Genomic DNA, 19354 nt, shown 5'->3' on the forward strand with positions numbered 1-19354 from the left:
GCATAACTCTCGTACCCTGCCTGTATTCTAGTCCTCCATCCATAAAGGTCAGCATTCCATTAACATTTAAAAAAATTTTTTAACCTGTTCAAGACATTTTAATGGTCTATGAAAATGTTCAACTGGAATCCAAGTCTTTTTAGACCTCCACTGTTTTTAGCTTTTCACCATTTATAAAGAATTCTGTTCTGTACTTTGTTAAGCTCAAACGGTAGCATTGTGGATAGCACAATCGCTTCACAGCTCCAGGGTCCCAGGTTCGATTCCGGCTTGGGTCACTGTCTGTGCGGAGTCTGCACATCCTCCCCGTGTGTGCGTGGGTTTCCTCCGGGTGCTCCGGTTTCCTCCCACAGTCCAAAGATGTGCAGGTTAGGTGGATTGGCCATGATAAATTGCACTTGGTGTCCGAAATTGCCCTTAGTGTTGGGTGGGGTTACTGGGTTATGGGGATAGGGTGGAGGTGTTAACCTTGGGACGGGTGCTCTTTCTAGGAGCCGGTGCAGACTCGATGGGCCGAATGGCCTCCTGCACTGTAAATTCTATAATTCTACCTGTTGACCTACATTGAAATTCATTTTTTTTTAAATTTAAAGTACCCAATATTTTTCCAGTTAAGGGTCAATTTAGAGTGGCCAATCCACCTACCCTATAAAAGTAAATTACGGCGGATGCTAGAATCTGAAAGCAAATATAAAATGCTGGAAAATCTCAGCAGGCCTGGCAGCATCTGTGGGGAGAGAAAAGCTAACATTTCGAGTCCAGGTGACCCTTTGTCAAAGCTAAAGACAGAGAAAACTACACATCTTTTAGGTTGTAGGGGTGAGACCCGCGCAGACACAGGGAACAAACCCGGTGCCTCAGTGGTGTGAGGCAGCAGTGCTAACCACTGCTACCATGCAGCCCTTCCATTTCTATCAATATTGAATCAATACGCCTATCTTTGTGTTGTCGGCAAATTTAGGCATGTCTTTGTATCTCAGGATGTTGGTAGTGGGGGGATTCAGCAATGGTAATGTCATTGCATGTCAAGGAGAGCTGGTTGTATTCTCTCTTGTTGGAAATGGTCATTCGTTGGCACTTGTATGGCATGAATGTTACTTCCCACTTATCAGCCCAAACCTGAATGTTGTCTTGCTCTTGCTGCATTTGGACATGGACTGCTTCAGTGTCTGAGGAATCGTGAATGGTGCTGAACATTGTGCAGTCATCTGCGAACATCCCCGCTTCTGACGTTATGCTGAAGTTAATTGATGAAGCAGCTGAAGGTGGTTGCAACTAGGACACTCCCCTGAGCAACTCCCGCAGTAATGTCCTGGGACTGAGATGACTGACCTCCAACAAACACAACCATCTTCCTTTGTGTCAGGTATGACTCCAACTAGTGGAGCGTTTTTCCCCTGATTCCCATTGGCTCGAGTTTTGCTAAGGCTCCTTGATGCCACACTCTGTCAAATGTGACCTTGACGTCAAGGGCTTCATATTTTGAGTTCAGCTCTTTGCCCATGTTTGAACCAAGGCTGTAATGAGGTCAGAAGCTGTGTGACCATGGCGGAACACAAACTGATCATCAGTGAGCAGGTTATTGCTGAGTAAGTGCCGCTTGATAACACTGTTGATGGCCCTTTCCATCACTTTACTGATGAAAGATTAGACGGGGCGGTAATTGGCTGGGTTAGAATTGTCCTGCTTTTTGTGGGCAGGGCAAATCTGGGCAATTTTCCACGTTACTGCATAGATGCCAATATTGCAGCTGTACTGGAACAATTTGGCTAGGAGGGCAGCTAGTTCTTTCCAAGTATTACCAGAGTGTTGTCAGGGCTCATAGACTATGAACAATCCAGAGCCTTCAGCCATTTCTTGGTATCTCATGGAGTGAATCAAATTGGTTGCGGGCTGATATGTGATGTTGGGGAACTACGGAGGAGACTGAGATGGATCATCCACTCAGCACTTCTGGCTGAAGGTTATTGTGAATACTTCAGCCTAGTCTTTTGCATAGATATGCGGAGCTCCTCCATCATTGAGGATGGGGATATTTGTGGAGCCTCCTCCTCCAGAGGGTTGTTTAACTGTTCAGCACCATTCATTGCTGGATGTGGCAGGACTGCAGAGCTTAGATCTGATCCGTTGGTTGCGGGGTCACCTTGTCCATGTTTGTCTATCGCATGGACAGCAGTAAATTGAAGGGGTGTAGGTTAGGTTGATTTTAGATTAGGATAAATGGTCGGCACAATGTTGTAGGCCGAAGGGCCTCTTCTGTGATGTACTGTTCTATGTGACCTTCGCTCTTTGACACGCAGTTAGCTTGACCAAGTTGACACTTGGTTTTTAGGTATGCCTGGTGCTGCTCCTGGCATGTTCTCCTGCATTCTTCTATGCACCAGGGTTAATCCCCTGGCTTTGTGGTAATGGTAGAGTGGGGGATATGCTGGCCATGAGGTTATATTGTGGCTGAGCACAATGCTGCTGCTGCGTGTTTACAGCGCCTCGTGGATGCCAGCTTTGTTCAAAATCTATCCCATTTAGCATGGTGGTAGTGCCACACAACATGATGGAAAGTTTCCTCAATGTGAAGACGAGACTTTGTCTCCACAAGAACTGTGTGGTGGTCACTCCTGCCGATTCTGTCATGGGCAAATGCGTCTGCGACGGGTGGATTGGCTAGGATGAGATCAAGTTGGATCTGCTCTCTTCATGGTTCCTATACCACCTGCTACAGTCCCAGTCTCACAACTATGTCCTTAAGGACCTGGCCGGCTTGGTAGTGGTACTACTGAGCCATTCTTGGTAATGCCGATTGCATTCTGTGGCCTTGCCTCTGTATTTCTTCCATGTGGTATTCAAGATGGAGGAGTATCGATTATCAGCTGAGCGGGACAGTAGGTGGTAATCAGCAGGAGGTTTCCTTGCCCATGTTTCACCTGATGCCATGAGACCTTGTGCAGTCCGGAGTGTCAGTTTCCCTGAGAACTCCCAGGCCACATCTCCTGACTGACCACTGTGGAGCCATCTCTGGTGGGGCAGTCCCGTGGGACTGGATTTGGCCAGGAATGGTGATCGTGGTGTCTGGGAGATATGATTCTGTGAGTATGACTACATCAGGCTGTTGCATAGTCTGTGGGACAGCTCTCCCAATTTTGTCACAAGATCTTTGATGTGAGTAATAAGGGCTTTGTAGGGTCAACAGGCCTGAGTTTGTCGCTGTCGTTTCCGGTAATCATTTTTAGTAGTTTTGATGTGACAGAGGGAGTTTAAGAGTCATCCACATGGCTTGGATCTGGAGTCACATGTAGGCCAGACCAAGTAAAGACAATTTCCTTCCCTAATGGGCATGAGTGAACTAGCTGGGTTACAATCTGATCAGCCATGATCTTATTGAATGGAGGAGCAGGTTCGAGGGGCTGAGTGGCCTACTCCTAGTTCATAAGTACATATATACCTTCCCACCACCTATGCATTAATTTCAACTAATTTCACCAATTCCACTAATCTGTCTCTGTTGTTTTGACATTGAACACTATCCTGTCCACAGTTTATAATGCTTCCATGTTATTTATCATCCACAATTTCTGAATTAGTGCCCTGCACACTATGGTCTAGGTTAGTGTTCTTCAAATCGGGAGCGCGACCCACGGGCGGGTGTCGGGAGGGTCGTGGAGCTGTTGTCCGCGGCATTCCCGATCAGTTGCAGCTTTTTGTTTTGCAAGTCCTGGAGTGATTTTTATTCATTTATTTTATTTATTTAATTTTTTTTCATTTTCATTTGTTTGTTTTTTACAAGTTCGGGGGTTTTTTATTCATTTTGTTCAATTATTTTACTCATTTTTTTTCACGTTCGGGGCGGGGGGGTTATTTGATAAAATTTTACAGGAGAAAATTTCAGAACTTTGGACAGATGGAGACTCCATACTTTCCGACACGGGAAGGCTTCACCTTCATCCAACAGGTTCCATTGGAGGAGCGTGTACGAGGGCCAAAGGGACCCAAAACCATTTCCTCCATTTCTGTCAGCAGCCAACAAGGTCAGAGAAAATGGTGGGTCGCGCAGGTTGGCCAGGTTGGGTCCCGAAGGTTGACCGGTTGGTAAATATGGGTCCCCCGGAAAAAAAGTTTGAAGAACACTGGTCTAGGTCGTTTAATGTGCATGAACAAGGGTCCCATCACTGACCCCTGGGGGCTCCACTATAAACGTTACTCCAGTCTGAAATAATCTTACACCATTAATATCTATTTCTGGACAGCACGGTGGCGCAGTGGTTAGCAGTGCTGCCTCACGGTGCCGAGGACACGGGTTCAATCCCGGACCTGGGTCACTCTCAGTAATTTGCACATTCTCCCCGTGTCTGCAAGGGTCTCACCCCCACAACCCAAAGATGTGCAGGGCAGGTGGATTGGCCACGCTAAAATTGCCCCTTAATTGGAGAAATTTAATTGGGTGCTCTAAATTTATTTATTTTTTAATCTGTTTCCCGACACTTAGACAATTTCATATTTATAATAATCTTTATTGTCACGAGTAGACTTACATTAACACTGCAATTAAGTTACTGTGAAAAGCCCCATGTCGCCCAATTGCTACTGTCCCTTTTATTCCATGAGCTAATTCATTGTCTATAGAGTGCTTTTGGATGTCGAGTGGTCATAAAACTACAATATAAATATGCATTTTTAAAATTTTCTCTACATGTATTCCGCATAAAGAACAACTTTGACCACACACCCCAATCTGTCAACCTGCTCTCATGCTTCATTACTTTGTTTCTTATTTCTCTCTCTCTCTCAATTACTTTACATCTTTAATTTTCCCTTTACCTCTGCTGGCTAAAGCACAATTTCTGACGTTCTTTACTTCCTTCCTTAGATTAGTTTTTGAACAATTATCTGTGCTGCCTTTTACACTTGAGCTTTTCTCCCATACCGGATATACATAATGGGGGAGGCAGTGGCGTAGTGGGATTGTCACCGGACTGGTAAACCAGAGACCCAGGCTCTGGGGTTCCAGCTTCAAATCCCGTCTCTGCAGATGGTGAAATTTGAATTCCATAAATATCTGGAACTAAAAATCTAATAATGACCATGAAACCACTGGTTCACTAATATCCTTTGGGGAAGGAAATCTGACAGCCTTACCTGGTCTGGCCTACATATGAATCCAGACCCACAGCAATGTGGTTGGCTCGTAACTGTCTCCTCGAGGGCAATTAGGGATGGGCAATAAATGCTGGCACAACCTGTGACGCCCACGTCCATGAACAAATAGAAAACATATTGGTGATCCGGGTGAGAGTGGAGTGAGATTTATATTGTTTTTTAAAATTCTGTGTTCTTTCTTTGAATTGAGAACACAAGAAATAGGAGCAGAAGTAGACCATTCAGCTCTTTGAGCCTGTTCCATCATTCAATGAGTTCATTGTTGATCTTCTACTTTATAATGCAGCTAAGACCTCACACTATATTTTTATAAAATATATATTATATATATTATATACTGGCTCACTTAGCTACATGCAGATTTGAGATTTTGCCAGAAAGGAGATACAGAGCTTCCACATTGCCGGAGGAGGGGCTGACGACAGGGGGACTGAAGAAGGGAGTAGTGTCAGCGGTCTACGGAGCTGTTTTGGAGGAGGAGAAGGCGCCGCTGGAAGGGATCAAAGCAAAGTGGGAGGAAGAGTTGGGAGAGGATATGGAGGAGGGGTTCTGGTGTGAGGTGCTCCGGAGAGTGAATGCCTCCACCTTGTGCACGAGGTTGGGGCTGATACTGCTGAAGGGGGTATACAGAGCACACCTCACGAAGGCAAGGATGAGCCGATTCTGTGGGTGGGGGGGTGGTGGGGGGGGGGGGGGGGGGTGCTAACCACGTTCATATGTTTTGGTCCTGTCCAAAGCTACAGGATTACTGGAAGGAGATTTTTAGGATAATTTCTAAAGTGGTGCACGTGAAACTGGACCCGGGTCCCCAGGAGGCCACATTCGGGGTGTCGGACCAGCCAGGGTTGGAAACGGGTGCGGGGGCAGATGTTGTAGCCTTTTCATCGTTGATCGCCCGAAGGCGGATCCTGATAGGTTGGAGAGCAACCTCTCCACCCTGTGCCCTGGCGTGGCGGGGGGACCTGTTGGAATTCTTGACTCTTGAGAAAGTTAAGTTTGAAGTGAGGGGAAGGATGGAGGGGTTCTCCAATTCATGGGCATTATTCATTATGCACTTTCAAGAACTGGATAACATCGAACATTAGTTGGTGGGGGGAGGGGGTGTTAATGGTGGCCAGGGGTTATTCCTGATTCCTTTTTGTCAGTTGTTTATGTGAACATGTGGGCGAATGTTTTGGGTTTGGTGGTTGATATGGGGATTGACATATTTGTTATTGGTTATTGTTTATTGTTGGTGGGTGTAAGTTTGGGAGAAAATGCGAAAATGGAGGAGAATAAAAAATATTTTAAAAAACAATGACATCAACTTCATAACCAAAATGAACAGTTGGGAGTCATCCCCCCCCACCCCCCACTCCCCCAAACAACTGGGAGAGCTACTTAACATTGTCTTGCTGTACTGCCAATTGCCCATCCATCAAGCAGAAACTGAGACCAAGAGTCAGGTGAATACCTGGCTCCCATCTACACTGCTTCTATTGGGGCTTCTGTATTGAGATAGAGATAGAGAAATACAGCACAGAACAGGCCCTTCGGCCCACGATGTTGCACCGAACTTTTGTCCTAGGTTAATCATAGAATTTTGGACAATTTGTCATGGCCAATCCACCCAACCTGCACATCTTTGGACTGTGGGAGGAAACCGGAGTACCCGGAGGAAACCCACGCAGTCACGGGGAGGACGTGCAGACTCCACACAGACAGTGACCCAAGTCGAAATCGAACTTGGGACCCTGGAGCTGTGAAGCAATTGTGCTATCCACAATGCTACCGTGCTGCCCTTAAGAAGTTAACCTACACTCCCTTATTCTACCCTAATCCAAGTACCTATCCAATAGCCGTTTGAAGGTCCATAAATTTTCCGACTCAACTACTACCACAGGCAGTGCATTCCATGCCCCCACTACTCTCTGGGTAAAGAACCTACCTCTGACATCCCCTCTATATCTTCCACCATTTATCTTAAATTTATGTCCCCTTGTAATGGTGTGTTCCACCCGGGGAAAAAGTCTCTGACTATCTACTCTATCTATTCCCCTGATCATCTTATAAACCTCTATCAAGTCGCCCCTCATCCTTCTCCGTTCCAATGAGAAAAGGCCCAGCACCCTCAATCTTTCCTCGTATGTCCTACTCTCCATTCCAGGCAACATCCTGGTAAATCTCCTCTGCACCTTTTCCAAAGCTTCCACATCCTTCCAAAAATGAGGTGACCAGAACTGCACACAGTACTCCAAATGTGGCCTGACCAAGGTTTTGTACAGCTGCATCATCACCTCACGGCTCTTAAATTCAATCCCTCTGCTAATGAACGCTAGCACACCATAGGCCTTCTTCACAGCTCTATCCACTTGAGTGGCAACTTTCAAAGAACAATGAACATAGACCCCAAGATCTCTCTGCTCCTCCACATTGCCAAGAACCCTACCATTAACCCTGTATTCCGCATTCAGATTTGTCCTTCCAAAATGGACAACCTCACACTTGTCAGGGTTAAACTCCATCTGCCACTTCTCAGCCCAGCTCTGCATTCTATCTATGTCTCTTTGAAGCCGACAACAGCCCTCCTCACTATCCACAACTCCACCAATCTTCGTATCATCTGCAAATTTACTGACCCACCCTTCAACTCCCTCATCCAAGTCGTTAATGAAAATCACAAACAGCAGAGGACCCAGAACTGATCCCTGCGGTACGCCACTGATAACTGGGCTCCAGGCTGAATATTTGCCATCCACCACAACTCTCTGTCTTCTATCGGTTAGCCAGTTTGTTATCCAACTGGCCAAATTTCCCACTATCCCATGCCTCCTTACTTTCTGCATAAGCCTACCATGGGGAACCTTATCAAATGCCTTACTAAAATCCATGTACACTACATCCACTGCTTTACCTTCATCCACATGCTTGGTCACCTCCTCAAAGAATTCAATAAGACTTGTAAGGCAAGACCTACCCCTCACAAATCCGTGCTGACTATCCCTAATCAAGCAATGCCTTTCCAGATGCTCAGAAATCCTATCCCTCAGTACCCTTTCCATTACTTTGCCTACCACCGAAGTAAGACTAACTGGCCTGTAATTCCCAGGGTTATCCCTATTCCCTTTTTTGAACAGGGGCACGACATTCGCCACTCTCCAATCCTCTGGTACCACCCCTGTTGACAGCGAGGACGAAAAGATCATTGCCAACGGCTCTGCAATTTCATTTCTTGCTTCCCACAGAATCCTTGGATATATCCCGTCAGGCCCGGGGGACTTGTCTATCCTCAAGTTTTTCAAAACGCGCAACACATCTTCCTTCCTGACAAATATCTCCTCAAGCTTATCAGTCTGCTTCACGCTGTCCTCTCCAACAATATGGCCCCTCTCATTTGTAAATACTGAAGAAAAATACTTGTTCAAGACCTCTCCTATCTCTTCAGACTCAATACACAATCTCCCGCTACTGTCCTTAATCGGACCTACTCTCACTCTAGTCATTCTCATATTTCTCACGTATGTGTAAAAGGCCTTGGGGTTTTCCTTGATCCTACCCGCCAAAGATTTTTCATGCCCTCTCTTAGCTCTCCTAATCCCTTTCTTCAGTTCCCTCCTGGCTATCTTGTATCCCTCCAGCGCCCTGTCTGAACCTTGTTTCTTCAGCCTTACATAAGTCTCCTTCTTCCTCTTAACAAGACATTCAACCTCTCTTGTCAACCATGGTTCCCTCACTCGACCATCTCTTCCCTGCCTGACAGGGACATACATATCAAAGACACGCAGTACCTGATCCTTGAACAAGTTCCACATTTCACTTGTGTCCTTCCCTGACAGCCTATGTTCCCAACTTCTGCACTTCAATTCTTGTCTGACAGCATTGTATTTACCCTTCCCCCAATTATAAACCTTGCCCTGTTGCTCGCACCTATCCCTCTCCATTACTAAAGTGAAAGTCACAGAATTGTGGTCACTACCTCCAAATGCTCCCCCACTAACAAATCTATCACCTGCCCTGGTTCATTACCAAGTACTAAATCCAATATGGCCTCCCCTCTGGTCGGACAATCTACATACTGTGTTAGAAAAGCTTCCTGGACACACTGCACAAACACTACCCCATCCAAACTATTTGATCTAAAGAGTTTCCACTCAATGTTTGGGAAGTTGAAGTCGCCCATGACTACTACCCTGTGACTTCTGCACCTTTCCAGAATCTGTTTCCCAATCTGTTCCTCCACATCTCTGCTGCTATTGGGGGGCCTATAGAACACTCCCAACAAGGTGACTGCTCCTTTCCTATTTCTAACTTCAACCCATATTACCTCAGTAGGCAGATCCCCCTCGAACTGCCTTTCTGCAGCTGTTATACTATCTCTAATTAACAATGCCACCCCCCCACCTCTTTTACCACCCTCCCTAATCTTGTTGACACATCTATAACCAAGGACCTCCAACAACCATTTCTGGCCCTCTTCTATCCAAGTTTCCGTGATGGCCACCACATCGTAGTCCCAAGTACCGATCCATGCCTTAAGTTCACCCATCTTATTCCTGATGCTTCTTGCATTAAAGTATACACACTTCAACCCATCTCCTTGCCTGCAAGTACTCTCCTTTGTCATTGTTACCTTCCCCACTGCATCACTACGTGCTTTGGCGTCCTGACTATCGTCTACCTTAGTTGCTGGACTACAGATCCGGTTCCCATTTCCCTGCCAAATTAGTTTAAACCCTCCCGAAGAGTACTAGAAAACCTCCCCCCCAGGATATTGGTGCCCCTCTGGTTCAGATGCAACCCGTCCTGCTTGTACAGGTCCCACCTTCCCCAGAATGCGCTCCAATTATCCAAATACCTGAAGCCCTCCCTCCTACACCATTCCTGCAGCCACGTGTTCAACTGCACTCTCTCCCTATTCCTAGCCTCGCTGTCACGTGGCACCGGCAACAAACCAGAGATGACAACTCTGTCTGTCCTGGCCCTTAACTTCCAGCCTAACTCCCTAAACTTGTTTATTACCTCCACACCCTTTTTCCTACCTACATTGTTGGTACCAATGTGCACCACGACTTCTGGCTGCTCACCCTCCCCCTTCAGGATCCTGAAGACACGATCAGAGACATCCCTGGCCCTGGCACCCGGGAGGCAACATACCTTTCGGGAGTCTCGCTCGCGACCACAGAATCTCCTATCTATTCCCCTAACCATTGAATCTCCTATTACTATTGCTTTTCTATGCTCCCCCCTTCCCTTCCCTATCATCTGCAAGACTAATTCAAATTAAAGGGTGACACGGTAGCTCAGTGGATAGCACAGTTGCTTCCCAGCGGCAGGGTCCCAAGTTCGATTCCCGGCTTGGGTTACTGTCTGTACGGCGTCTGCATGTTCTCCCCATGTCTGCGTAGATTTCATCCGGCTGCTCCGGTTTCCTCCCACAGGTCCCGAAAGATGTGCTTGATCGATGAATTGGACATTCCAAATTCTCCCTCAATGTACCCTAATGTGTCGACGAGGGGAATTTCACTTCAGTAACTTCATTGCAGTGTTTTTGTTAAATTTCAAGTACCCAATCATTTTTTTCCAATTAAAGGGCAATTTATTTATTTATTTAGAGTACCCATCTCTGGGTTATGGGGGTGAAACCCATGCAGACACGGGGAGAATGTGCAAACTCAACACTAACAGTAACCCAGAGCCGGAATTCAAACCCGTCCTCGGCGCCGCCGTCCCAGTGCTAACCCCTGGCCACACGTCGCTCTTTCATTTGCAATGTTAATGTAAGCCTACTTGTGACAATAACAAAGATTATTATTATCACCTCTGCGTGCCTTTCCCATTTGGTAGCCATCCAGTGAATTATCCAGCCTGTCGACTTGTGTGAAAGACATTGGACTTGGATTCTGGACTATGAACCCACATGACACAATAATCCTTTATTCTGTGGTCTTTTCCCAGTGAATCTTTCTCTTTCTCTTTCCCTCCCCTCTGCCCCCCCCCCCCCCCCTACCTTTATTGTATGAGTGAAAAGCCCCCGGGGGCTAATTTGTGACCCCCCCCCCCCCCCATCTCGTGTTTGTGTGTGAATAAACTTCCCCCTTTTTTACCCTATCTCAAATTTGCTGTGGGGTTAATAGAAATTGGATCACACAAAGACCCCAATTTGGGAAATACACTCCCGGTCATAAAGAGGGAAATCAAAATCAAAACAGCTTTCTGTTTACAGACAGATGGTGAGAGGAGACATCAGGGCTCTTTAAATTAAAACCCCATCTGTCCTTAACTTCAACACTCGTCTCCTGCACAGGGTGGCATGATGGTGCAGTGGTTAGCACTGCTTTCTCACAGTGCTGAGGACCCGGGTGCGATCCCGGCCCTGGGTCACTGACTGTGTGGAGTTTGCATGTGCGTGGATTGGCCACGCTAAATTGCCCTTTAATTGGAAAAAAAGAATTGGGTACTCTTAAATTTTAAAATAAACATTCATCTCTTGCACTATCCCTGTATCTTGATGTTTTAACATGTAGAAATCTATTGATCTCAGTGTTGAACATGCTCCACGACAGACAACCTGCTAGGGTAGGGCAGGGAATTCCAAGTCACCACCCTCTGAGCAAAGAAATTCCCCCTCATCTCAGTCCTGAATGGCCTTGTTCTGAAATTGTGTCTGTTGGTTTTAGACACCTGCCCCCAGAGAAACATCCTTCCCACACCGATCCTGTCGAGCACAGTATGTATTTTGTATGTTTGAATGAGATCACCTTTCATTCTTCTAATCTCCAGTCTATCCCAGGAATTATTTCTACTTTTCTGTCTGCTTTAGTTTTAAGAGCTCAGTGACTGATGCCCACCATCTTTTCTTTGGAATCTAGGCTTCTGAAGGTGGTTTGAAGCAGAAAAGTGAGATGATGAGTCGGCTGGAGGAGAAGACCAACCAAGTTACAGCTGCAATGAAACGGATGGAGCAAAGGTACCACTTCCCAGTGAATCCCCTATCCTTCTGCAGCAGTTTTACAGGCACTGGCTTCTCTCCTTCACCCATCCAGTTATTCTACATGCATCATCTCCCGACAGTATGAGCCTGGTACCACCCTCTTGCCCTTGCTTGGCGAGCTAGAATTCCACCAGCGTGCACACATATTCCAGAACAGGTCACAAACCATCAGGAGTAGCATGCTTGGCTGATTTTTTTTTTCCCCCAACTCTGAAGGGACTGAGATTATTTGCCATTTGTGGTGTCCTGGCTCAACGCAGCTGCAATGAAAGCTGGGAATTTCCTGGACTGTGTGGCTCAGTGGAGAGTCCTTCTCCGAAAGAGTGCAGTTGCTTTGCAAGAATTCAGAATGTGAATGAACAGTTAATCTAATTCTAGAATTAAAGCAAAATGCCGTGAATCCAAAATAAAAACAAAGTTCTGGAAATACTCAGCAGGTCTGGAGAAAGAAAAGCTCTGAAGAAACGTCACCTTCAACTCAAAACATTAACTCTGTGTTTCTCTCTCCACAGATGCTGCCAGACCTGCTGAGTTTTTCCAGCACTGTTTTTATTGAGTCCAACTATTTAAAGTAATTTTGGTACTATCGGCTTCCAGAATTGGGTATTAAGTGTGAGTTGGATCAGATTTACAAACACACATGGTGGACTCACAGAATAATACAGTGCAGAAGAGGCCCTTCGGCCCATCAAGTCTGCACTGACACATAAAAAACCCTTGACCTGCCTACCTAATCCCAGTGGCTAGCACTTGGCCCATAGTGTTAAATGTTTGTACATACGTGCCAGTGCTCATCCAAGTACTTTTTTATTCTTTTTTTGTAATAAATTTAGAGTACCCAATAATTTTTTTCCAGTTAAGGGACAATTTAGCGTGGCCAATCCACCTACCTTGCACATCTTTGGGTTGTTGGGGCGAACCCCACGCAGTCAAGGGGAGAATGTGCAAACTCTACACGGACAGTGACCCAGAGCCGGGATCGAATCTGGGACCTCAGTGCCGTGAGGCAGCATTGATAACCACTGCGCCACCGTGCTGCCTTCTTCCAAGTACATTTTAAAGGATGTGAGGCCACCAGCCTCTACCACCCTCCCAGGCAATGCATTCCAGACCGTCACCACCCTCTGGGTTAAAAAGATCTTTCTCAAATCTCCCCTAAACCTCCTGCCCTTGACCTTGAACTTGTGCCCCTCGTAACTGACACTTCAACTAAGGGAAACAGCTGCTCCCTATCCACCCTGTCCATGTCCCTCATAATCTTGTACACCTCGATCAGGTCACTCCTCCGTCTTCTCTGCTCCAGTGAAAACAATCCAAGCCGAGCCAACCTCTCTTCATACTTTAAATGTTCCATCCCATGCAACATCCCAGGAATCGCCTCTGCACCCCCTCCAGTGTAATCACGTCCTTCCTATAATGTGGCGACCAGAATTGCACACACTACTCCAGCTGTGGCCTCACCAAAGTTCTACACAACTCCAACATGACCTCCCTGCTTTTGTAATCTATGCCTCAATTGGTTAAAGGCAAGCATCCCATATGCTTTTTTCACCACCCAATTAACTTGCCTTTAGAGATCTATGGACAAACACTCAAGTCCTATTGTTCCTTCGAATGTCCCAATGCCATTCATTGAATGCTCCCTTGCTACATTACTACTTCCAAAGTGTATCACCTCACACTTTTCCGGGTGAAATTCCATCTGCCACTTCTCTTCCCATTTGACCATCCTGTCTATAGCTTCCTGTGACCCAAGACACTCAACCTCACTGTTAACCACCTGGCCAATCTTTGTGTCATCCGCATACTTACTGATCCTACCCCTGCCATAGTCATCTATGTTGTTTATATAAATGAGAAACAATAGGGGAGCCAGCACAGATCTCTGTGGTACACCACTGGCCACTGGCTTCCAGTCACTAAAGCAGCCGTCTGTCATCGCCCTCCGTCTCCTACAACTAAGCCAATTTTGAATCCACTGTGTCAAGTTACCCTGTATCCCATGTGCATTTGCCTTCTTTATAAGTCTCCCATGTGGGACCTTGTCAAAGGCTTTGCTGAAATCCATATAAATTACACCTACACACCTGCTCACCTCCTCAAAAAATTCAATTAAATTTGTTAGGCATGACCTCCCTCTGACAAAAGCAATGCTGACTATTCCTGATTAAACATTACCTCTTCAAGTGGAGCTGATTCTCTCCGTCAGAATTTTCTCCAATAGTTTTCCTCCCACTGACATGAGACTCGCTGATCTCTAGTTTCCTGGCTTATCTCTACAACCCTTAAATCGTGGAGCCACATTGGCTATTCTCCAATCCGTTAGCACTTGCCCCATGGCCAGAGAGGAATAAAAAGTAACCCCTTCAATCTATCCCCTCGATTCTCACAGCCTGGGACACAATTCAACCGGACCTGTAGGTTTGTTCACTTTTAAACCTGCCAACCCCTCCAATACCTACTCACTCCCTATGTTAATTTTCTCAAGAACTTCACCGTCACCCAGAATTCCATACATCCTCATTCTCTTGGGTGAAGACAGATGTGAAGTATTCGTTCAACACCCTACCAATGTTCTCTGGCTCTGCTCACAGATTCCCCTTTGGTTCCTAATTGGCCCTACTCTTTCCCTGGTTATCCTCTTCACTTATAGAATATCTTGGGATTTTCCCTACTTTTACCAGCCAGAGATTTCTCATTTCCCCTCTTTGCTCTGCTAATTGCTTTCTTAAGTTCCATCCTGCACTTTCTGTATTCCACTAATGCCTCTGCTGATTAGCTCCCCTTGTACATGCTAAAAACCTCTCTCTTTTCTTTCTCATTGTATCCTGAATGTCTCTGGTCATCTATGCTTCTCTGGGATTGTTAGTCCTTCCTATCATCCTGGAGGGAATATGTTGGGCCTGTACCCTCCCATTTCCTTTTGGAAGCCCCCCACCCCCCAACTGTTCTTCTGTAGATTTCCCGACAAGTAACCCTTTCCAGTCTACCGTGGCCAAATCCTGCCATATTTTACTAAAATCCACTATCTCCAATCCAAAACCTTTTTTTGCAACTTGTCTATTTCTTTATCCATAATCAGCTTAAATTGTACCATGTTGTGTTCGCTATCACCAAAATACTCCCCCACCAACACATCAAACACCCACCCGGCTTTAGGTTCAGCACTGAGCCATCCCTTGTTGAACCCTTTATATATTGAGCTAAGAAGTTCTCCTGTACACGTTTTAAGAACTCCACTCCATCTAAGTCTTTAACACGATTACTATCCCGATTTAATGTTGGGTAGGTTGAAATCACCTAACATAACAACCCTATTATTATTTTTACACCCCTCCGTAAATTGCACATACATTTGCTTTTCAATTTCCCACTGACTTATCTGGGGACCTCTCATGAACACCCAGCAATGTGGCTGTCCCTTTTTATTCCTAAGCTCTACCCACAAAGCTTCATTTGATGCCCCCTCCAAGATATCATCTCTCCTAACTGCAGTAAGTGACTGTCTGATTTCACTCACTCTCCAATTGGGAAGGCCCCGCCTTCTCAAACTTGCCCCTCGCCTGAGGTGTGGTGATCCTCAGATTAAATCACCACCAGTCAGCTCCCCCACTCAAAAGGGAAAGCAGCCTATGGTCACCTGGGACTATGGCGACTTTACCTTATCTTTAGCAAAGGACAGCTTTGGCTTACAAGGAATCTGGCCAAATGATTACCCACTCGGTTGCGGGCTCAAGACTATATAGAAAAATGAAACGTCTAGTAGTGTTTGTTAGGTGGGTCCCAATCAGCGGGTTTCTCTAGTCTGTAAAAAGAGGACTCTGAGGAGGTTCCTGACTACAGAACAGAGCTCTCAGTTATCACCTCATCTACAAGTGTTGTATATCCTCCTCCTCGCCCATCTATCCTTAACATTACTCATTGAATTGAGATACATTGCTGCTACACTGTTTGGAAATATCACTGCTATTAACATCTCTTTCTTTCTTCTCTTTTATTTTTCTTTTTCTGCCATTTGCTTCTCCCTACTTGTCCTATTTGATGACCTCATTAAGTGACAAAGATTTATTGGATCAAACACGAACTGTTGCAAACTCATGTTTGAAGTGTGTTGGGAGAGAGAATAATATTTAGAATTTATATCTTAATTCGTGTCCATTAATTTATAGCTTAATTCTGAGATGCTAAAGTGAGGATGTAATTTCAGAGCGTATTCGGTAGAGGATATGTTAGAATCGGAATGACCAAGGGACAGAATATACTTCCTAATATTCATTAAACCCGCCCACCTTGATTATTTATGAGTCTTTCTCCCTGTCTGTCCTGTCCATGGTGCTCTTTCTCTTCCCCCTCCCCCATCCCTCCTGCTCTTCCCCGATGCTGTAAACCCCTCAATCTTTTATGTTTCAATAAAACCACCTTATTCTTTTAAACTCCAGAGAGAATTAGTCTATTGTTCAATCTCTTATCCCTCTAATCCATCTATTGAATCTTTGTTGCATCCCTTTTAGGGCAGTGCATCCTTAGGTTCAGAAACCGAAACTGTGCCATGCTTTTACAAAAGAACTTTACAGTTGCAGAAAAGCTCCCCGACTCACTAGTTTCTCCCCCTCCCCCGTCCCTCTCAGCTATCTGTACTATTCCTGGTGTTTTTTGGGGGTGGGGGTGGGATTCCTGTATCAACTCCTAGCCTGGGTTCTGTGAGGATCTGCTCCATACAGTGACTATGTCTGGTGAGGTACCCCTGGCATTGGTGAACCAATGTGAACCATACCCTATAGTGGCGTGCACGGAGGCTGACTGCGAATGAGAACAGTTAAATTGTGTAAGGATCAGTACCCAAGCAGCAGGATACCATGATGTGTTTTGGAGATGGTGATGCTGGTGGTAAAATGGACCTGCTTCAATTCTCCCCAGCAGTTTCACTGAAAACACAGGACTGAGAATATTTAGACCTGCTTGAGTGTTCAGGATTATGGGCAATTCTGTAATATTGAAATTCCCAGCAATGTAGGATTCTAGGATAAGGAGCTTGATATTTCCTTCCCTGTGTGTATGTTTGGATGGTGCCAGCCCCTAGTTATACCTGTATGCTGTCATTTCCGGGTTAGTTTTAACACCACGTGTTATTTCAGTGGTCTTACTTGAGTATCCAACCGTTGTTGGATCAGTAATTATGCTGTGTTGGATATGCTGGAAAACAGTTTGTGGTTGTTCTTTTATCAAGGAGCCATTAAAATTGTAAATCCGAAAACTGGTGTCTGAATCTTAGTTCAGTTTGTTAAACTGAGCTCACATTCCTTACTGTTTAATTTGCTGATGTTTGCAACCTGTTTCCTTTTGTTGTCCTTTTGTTTTGTTTTCCACCCTCGCCCCTGGTGTGAGCATCAGTTTTACCCAGAATTGATTTAACTTGCACCAGATTACAACAAGCAGAGAAGGATCAGAATACAGTGACGAAAGGGAGTGACAAGTTCAAGCATGAACTGGAAATCAAAATGGAATCGCTGCAGAGAGAGATGGAGCAGAAGGAGCGGCAGCTGTAAGCACCAAAGGAGAAACTGGGAACATTGAACATAATGGAATGACTTTCAGATTAACTTTAACTGTCGAATTGCTGGCAGCCTCTAATATGAGGAACTCTCCCTTCTCTGCCCTTCTCTTCCCTGCGTCCCTCTCTGACCCTCTCTTCCCCGCGTCCCTCTCTGATACTCTCTACCCTGAGCCCCTCTCTTCCCCACGCCCCTCTTGGACCCCCTCTTCCCCACGTCTCCCCCCCCCCCCCCCCCCCCTCTCTCTCTGCCTCTCTCTCTTCTCTCTCTCGCTCACTCTCTGTCTCTCTCTCTCTCTCTCCCACCCCACCCCCCACGTGTCTCTCTGCTGGCACCAATTTCCTGTCACATTGAATAATACAGGCCAAAATAAGTCTAACCTAAAAGAGTGAGAGGGGCTAGCACAATGGTTAGCACTGCTGCCTAATAGTGCCAGAAACCCGGGTTTAATTCTGGCCTTGGGCGACTGCCTGTGTGGAGTTTGCGCTTTCTCCCCGTATCTGTGTGGGTTTCCTCCGGAGATGCTCGGGTTTCCTCCCACAGTCCTACACAAAGATGTGTAGGTTAGGTAGGTTGGCCATGCTAAATTGCCCCTTAGTGTTCAGGGATGAGTATGTTAAGCAGAGTATGACAAGAAGGGTCAGTGAATTTAACAGGAATAATGCGTCTGAGAAAAATCTAATTAGGGAAAAAAATTCAAGTTATTTATTTTTTTCTTGAAATAAGAACATGGTCAGTCAACTGTAAAACATGTGCTTCTAAAATGTACAAATCCAAGTTCTAAACCCATTTCAAAACAGACCAGAAAACATTTATTACAGCATTCAAACCCATTACAAATGTGGTTGTACAAAGACCATATAATAAATAACTTCATAAAAAACAAATATTCCCAGAGCAATGCCTTGGACAGGCGTTACAGGAACCAGTTGTACAGTACAATATAAAACCCACACTCTGCAAATGTACATTTAAAAAAAGCACAATCTCCACAATGTGAACCTGACCACACCATCAAGATATAAAAATTCAAACAAAGGAATGTTTAAGCTTCTGCCTTGGGTTCTGTTGACTCTCCATTTTCTGACTTTTGCCTCTTCTTTTCAACTTCACCCTGCTTCACTGCATGTCCCTCTGTTTCTTCTTCCTCCTCAGCACCCTCTTCCTCTTCACCATCCTCTTCTTCACCCTCAGCATCTTCCTCCTCCTCATCTACTTCCTCTGCATTTTCATCCGTGTGTTCAGCCCCATTTTCCTCCTCTGTTCCATTTGCTGGTGCATCTCTGCTGCCATTCTCTTTCTTCCCAGTTTCCTCCAGTCTTTTCTTTTTCTTTCTCTTTCTCTTTCTCTTTTATAAAGTTACTTTATATGAATGTGCGAAACATTCTTAAGAAGGTAGACACGTTAATGGTACAAATACAGAGAAATGGTTCTGATTTAATAACCATTACAGACACTTGATTGGCAGCTAAATAATTCCCATGGTCCTTGACTATTGGACAGACAAGATAGAAAGGAAGGGATTCAGTCCTGATAATTAAAGAATGACAGGAGGCCTGGAAGTACAATGAGTAAATTCAGTATGGGTGGAGACTAGAATTAACAAGATGCAAAAACACGGTGGCAGTTGTTAATAGGCCCCTACCTACAGTATTGGGCTGCATATTAATCAAGAAAGAAG

The 19354-nt window shown here is 45.4% G+C and overlaps 1 protein-coding gene across 1 annotated transcript in view; it reads left to right on the forward strand.

Moving 5' to 3' along the window:
- The window catches only part of rufy2 (RUN and FYVE domain containing 2), a gene marked incomplete at its 5' end in the record, with an annotated part of 91728 nt that overhangs the window by 41966 nt on the left and 30408 nt on the right, over positions 1-19354 (forward strand). The window contains 3 exons of the mRNA XM_038774026.1: positions 12000-12097; positions 16177-16227; positions 17544-17663. Coding sequence (XP_038629954.1) covers positions 12000-12097; positions 16177-16227; positions 17544-17663 — 269 coding nt within the window. The remainder of the gene's footprint in view (positions 1-11999; positions 12098-16176; positions 16228-17543; positions 17664-19354) is intronic.

The sequence above is a fragment of the Scyliorhinus canicula genome, chromosome 16 (genome assembly GCF_902713615.1).
Source record: "Scyliorhinus canicula chromosome 16, sScyCan1.1, whole genome shotgun sequence".
Taxonomy (NCBI): Eukaryota; Metazoa; Chordata; class Chondrichthyes; order Carcharhiniformes; family Scyliorhinidae; genus Scyliorhinus; species Scyliorhinus canicula.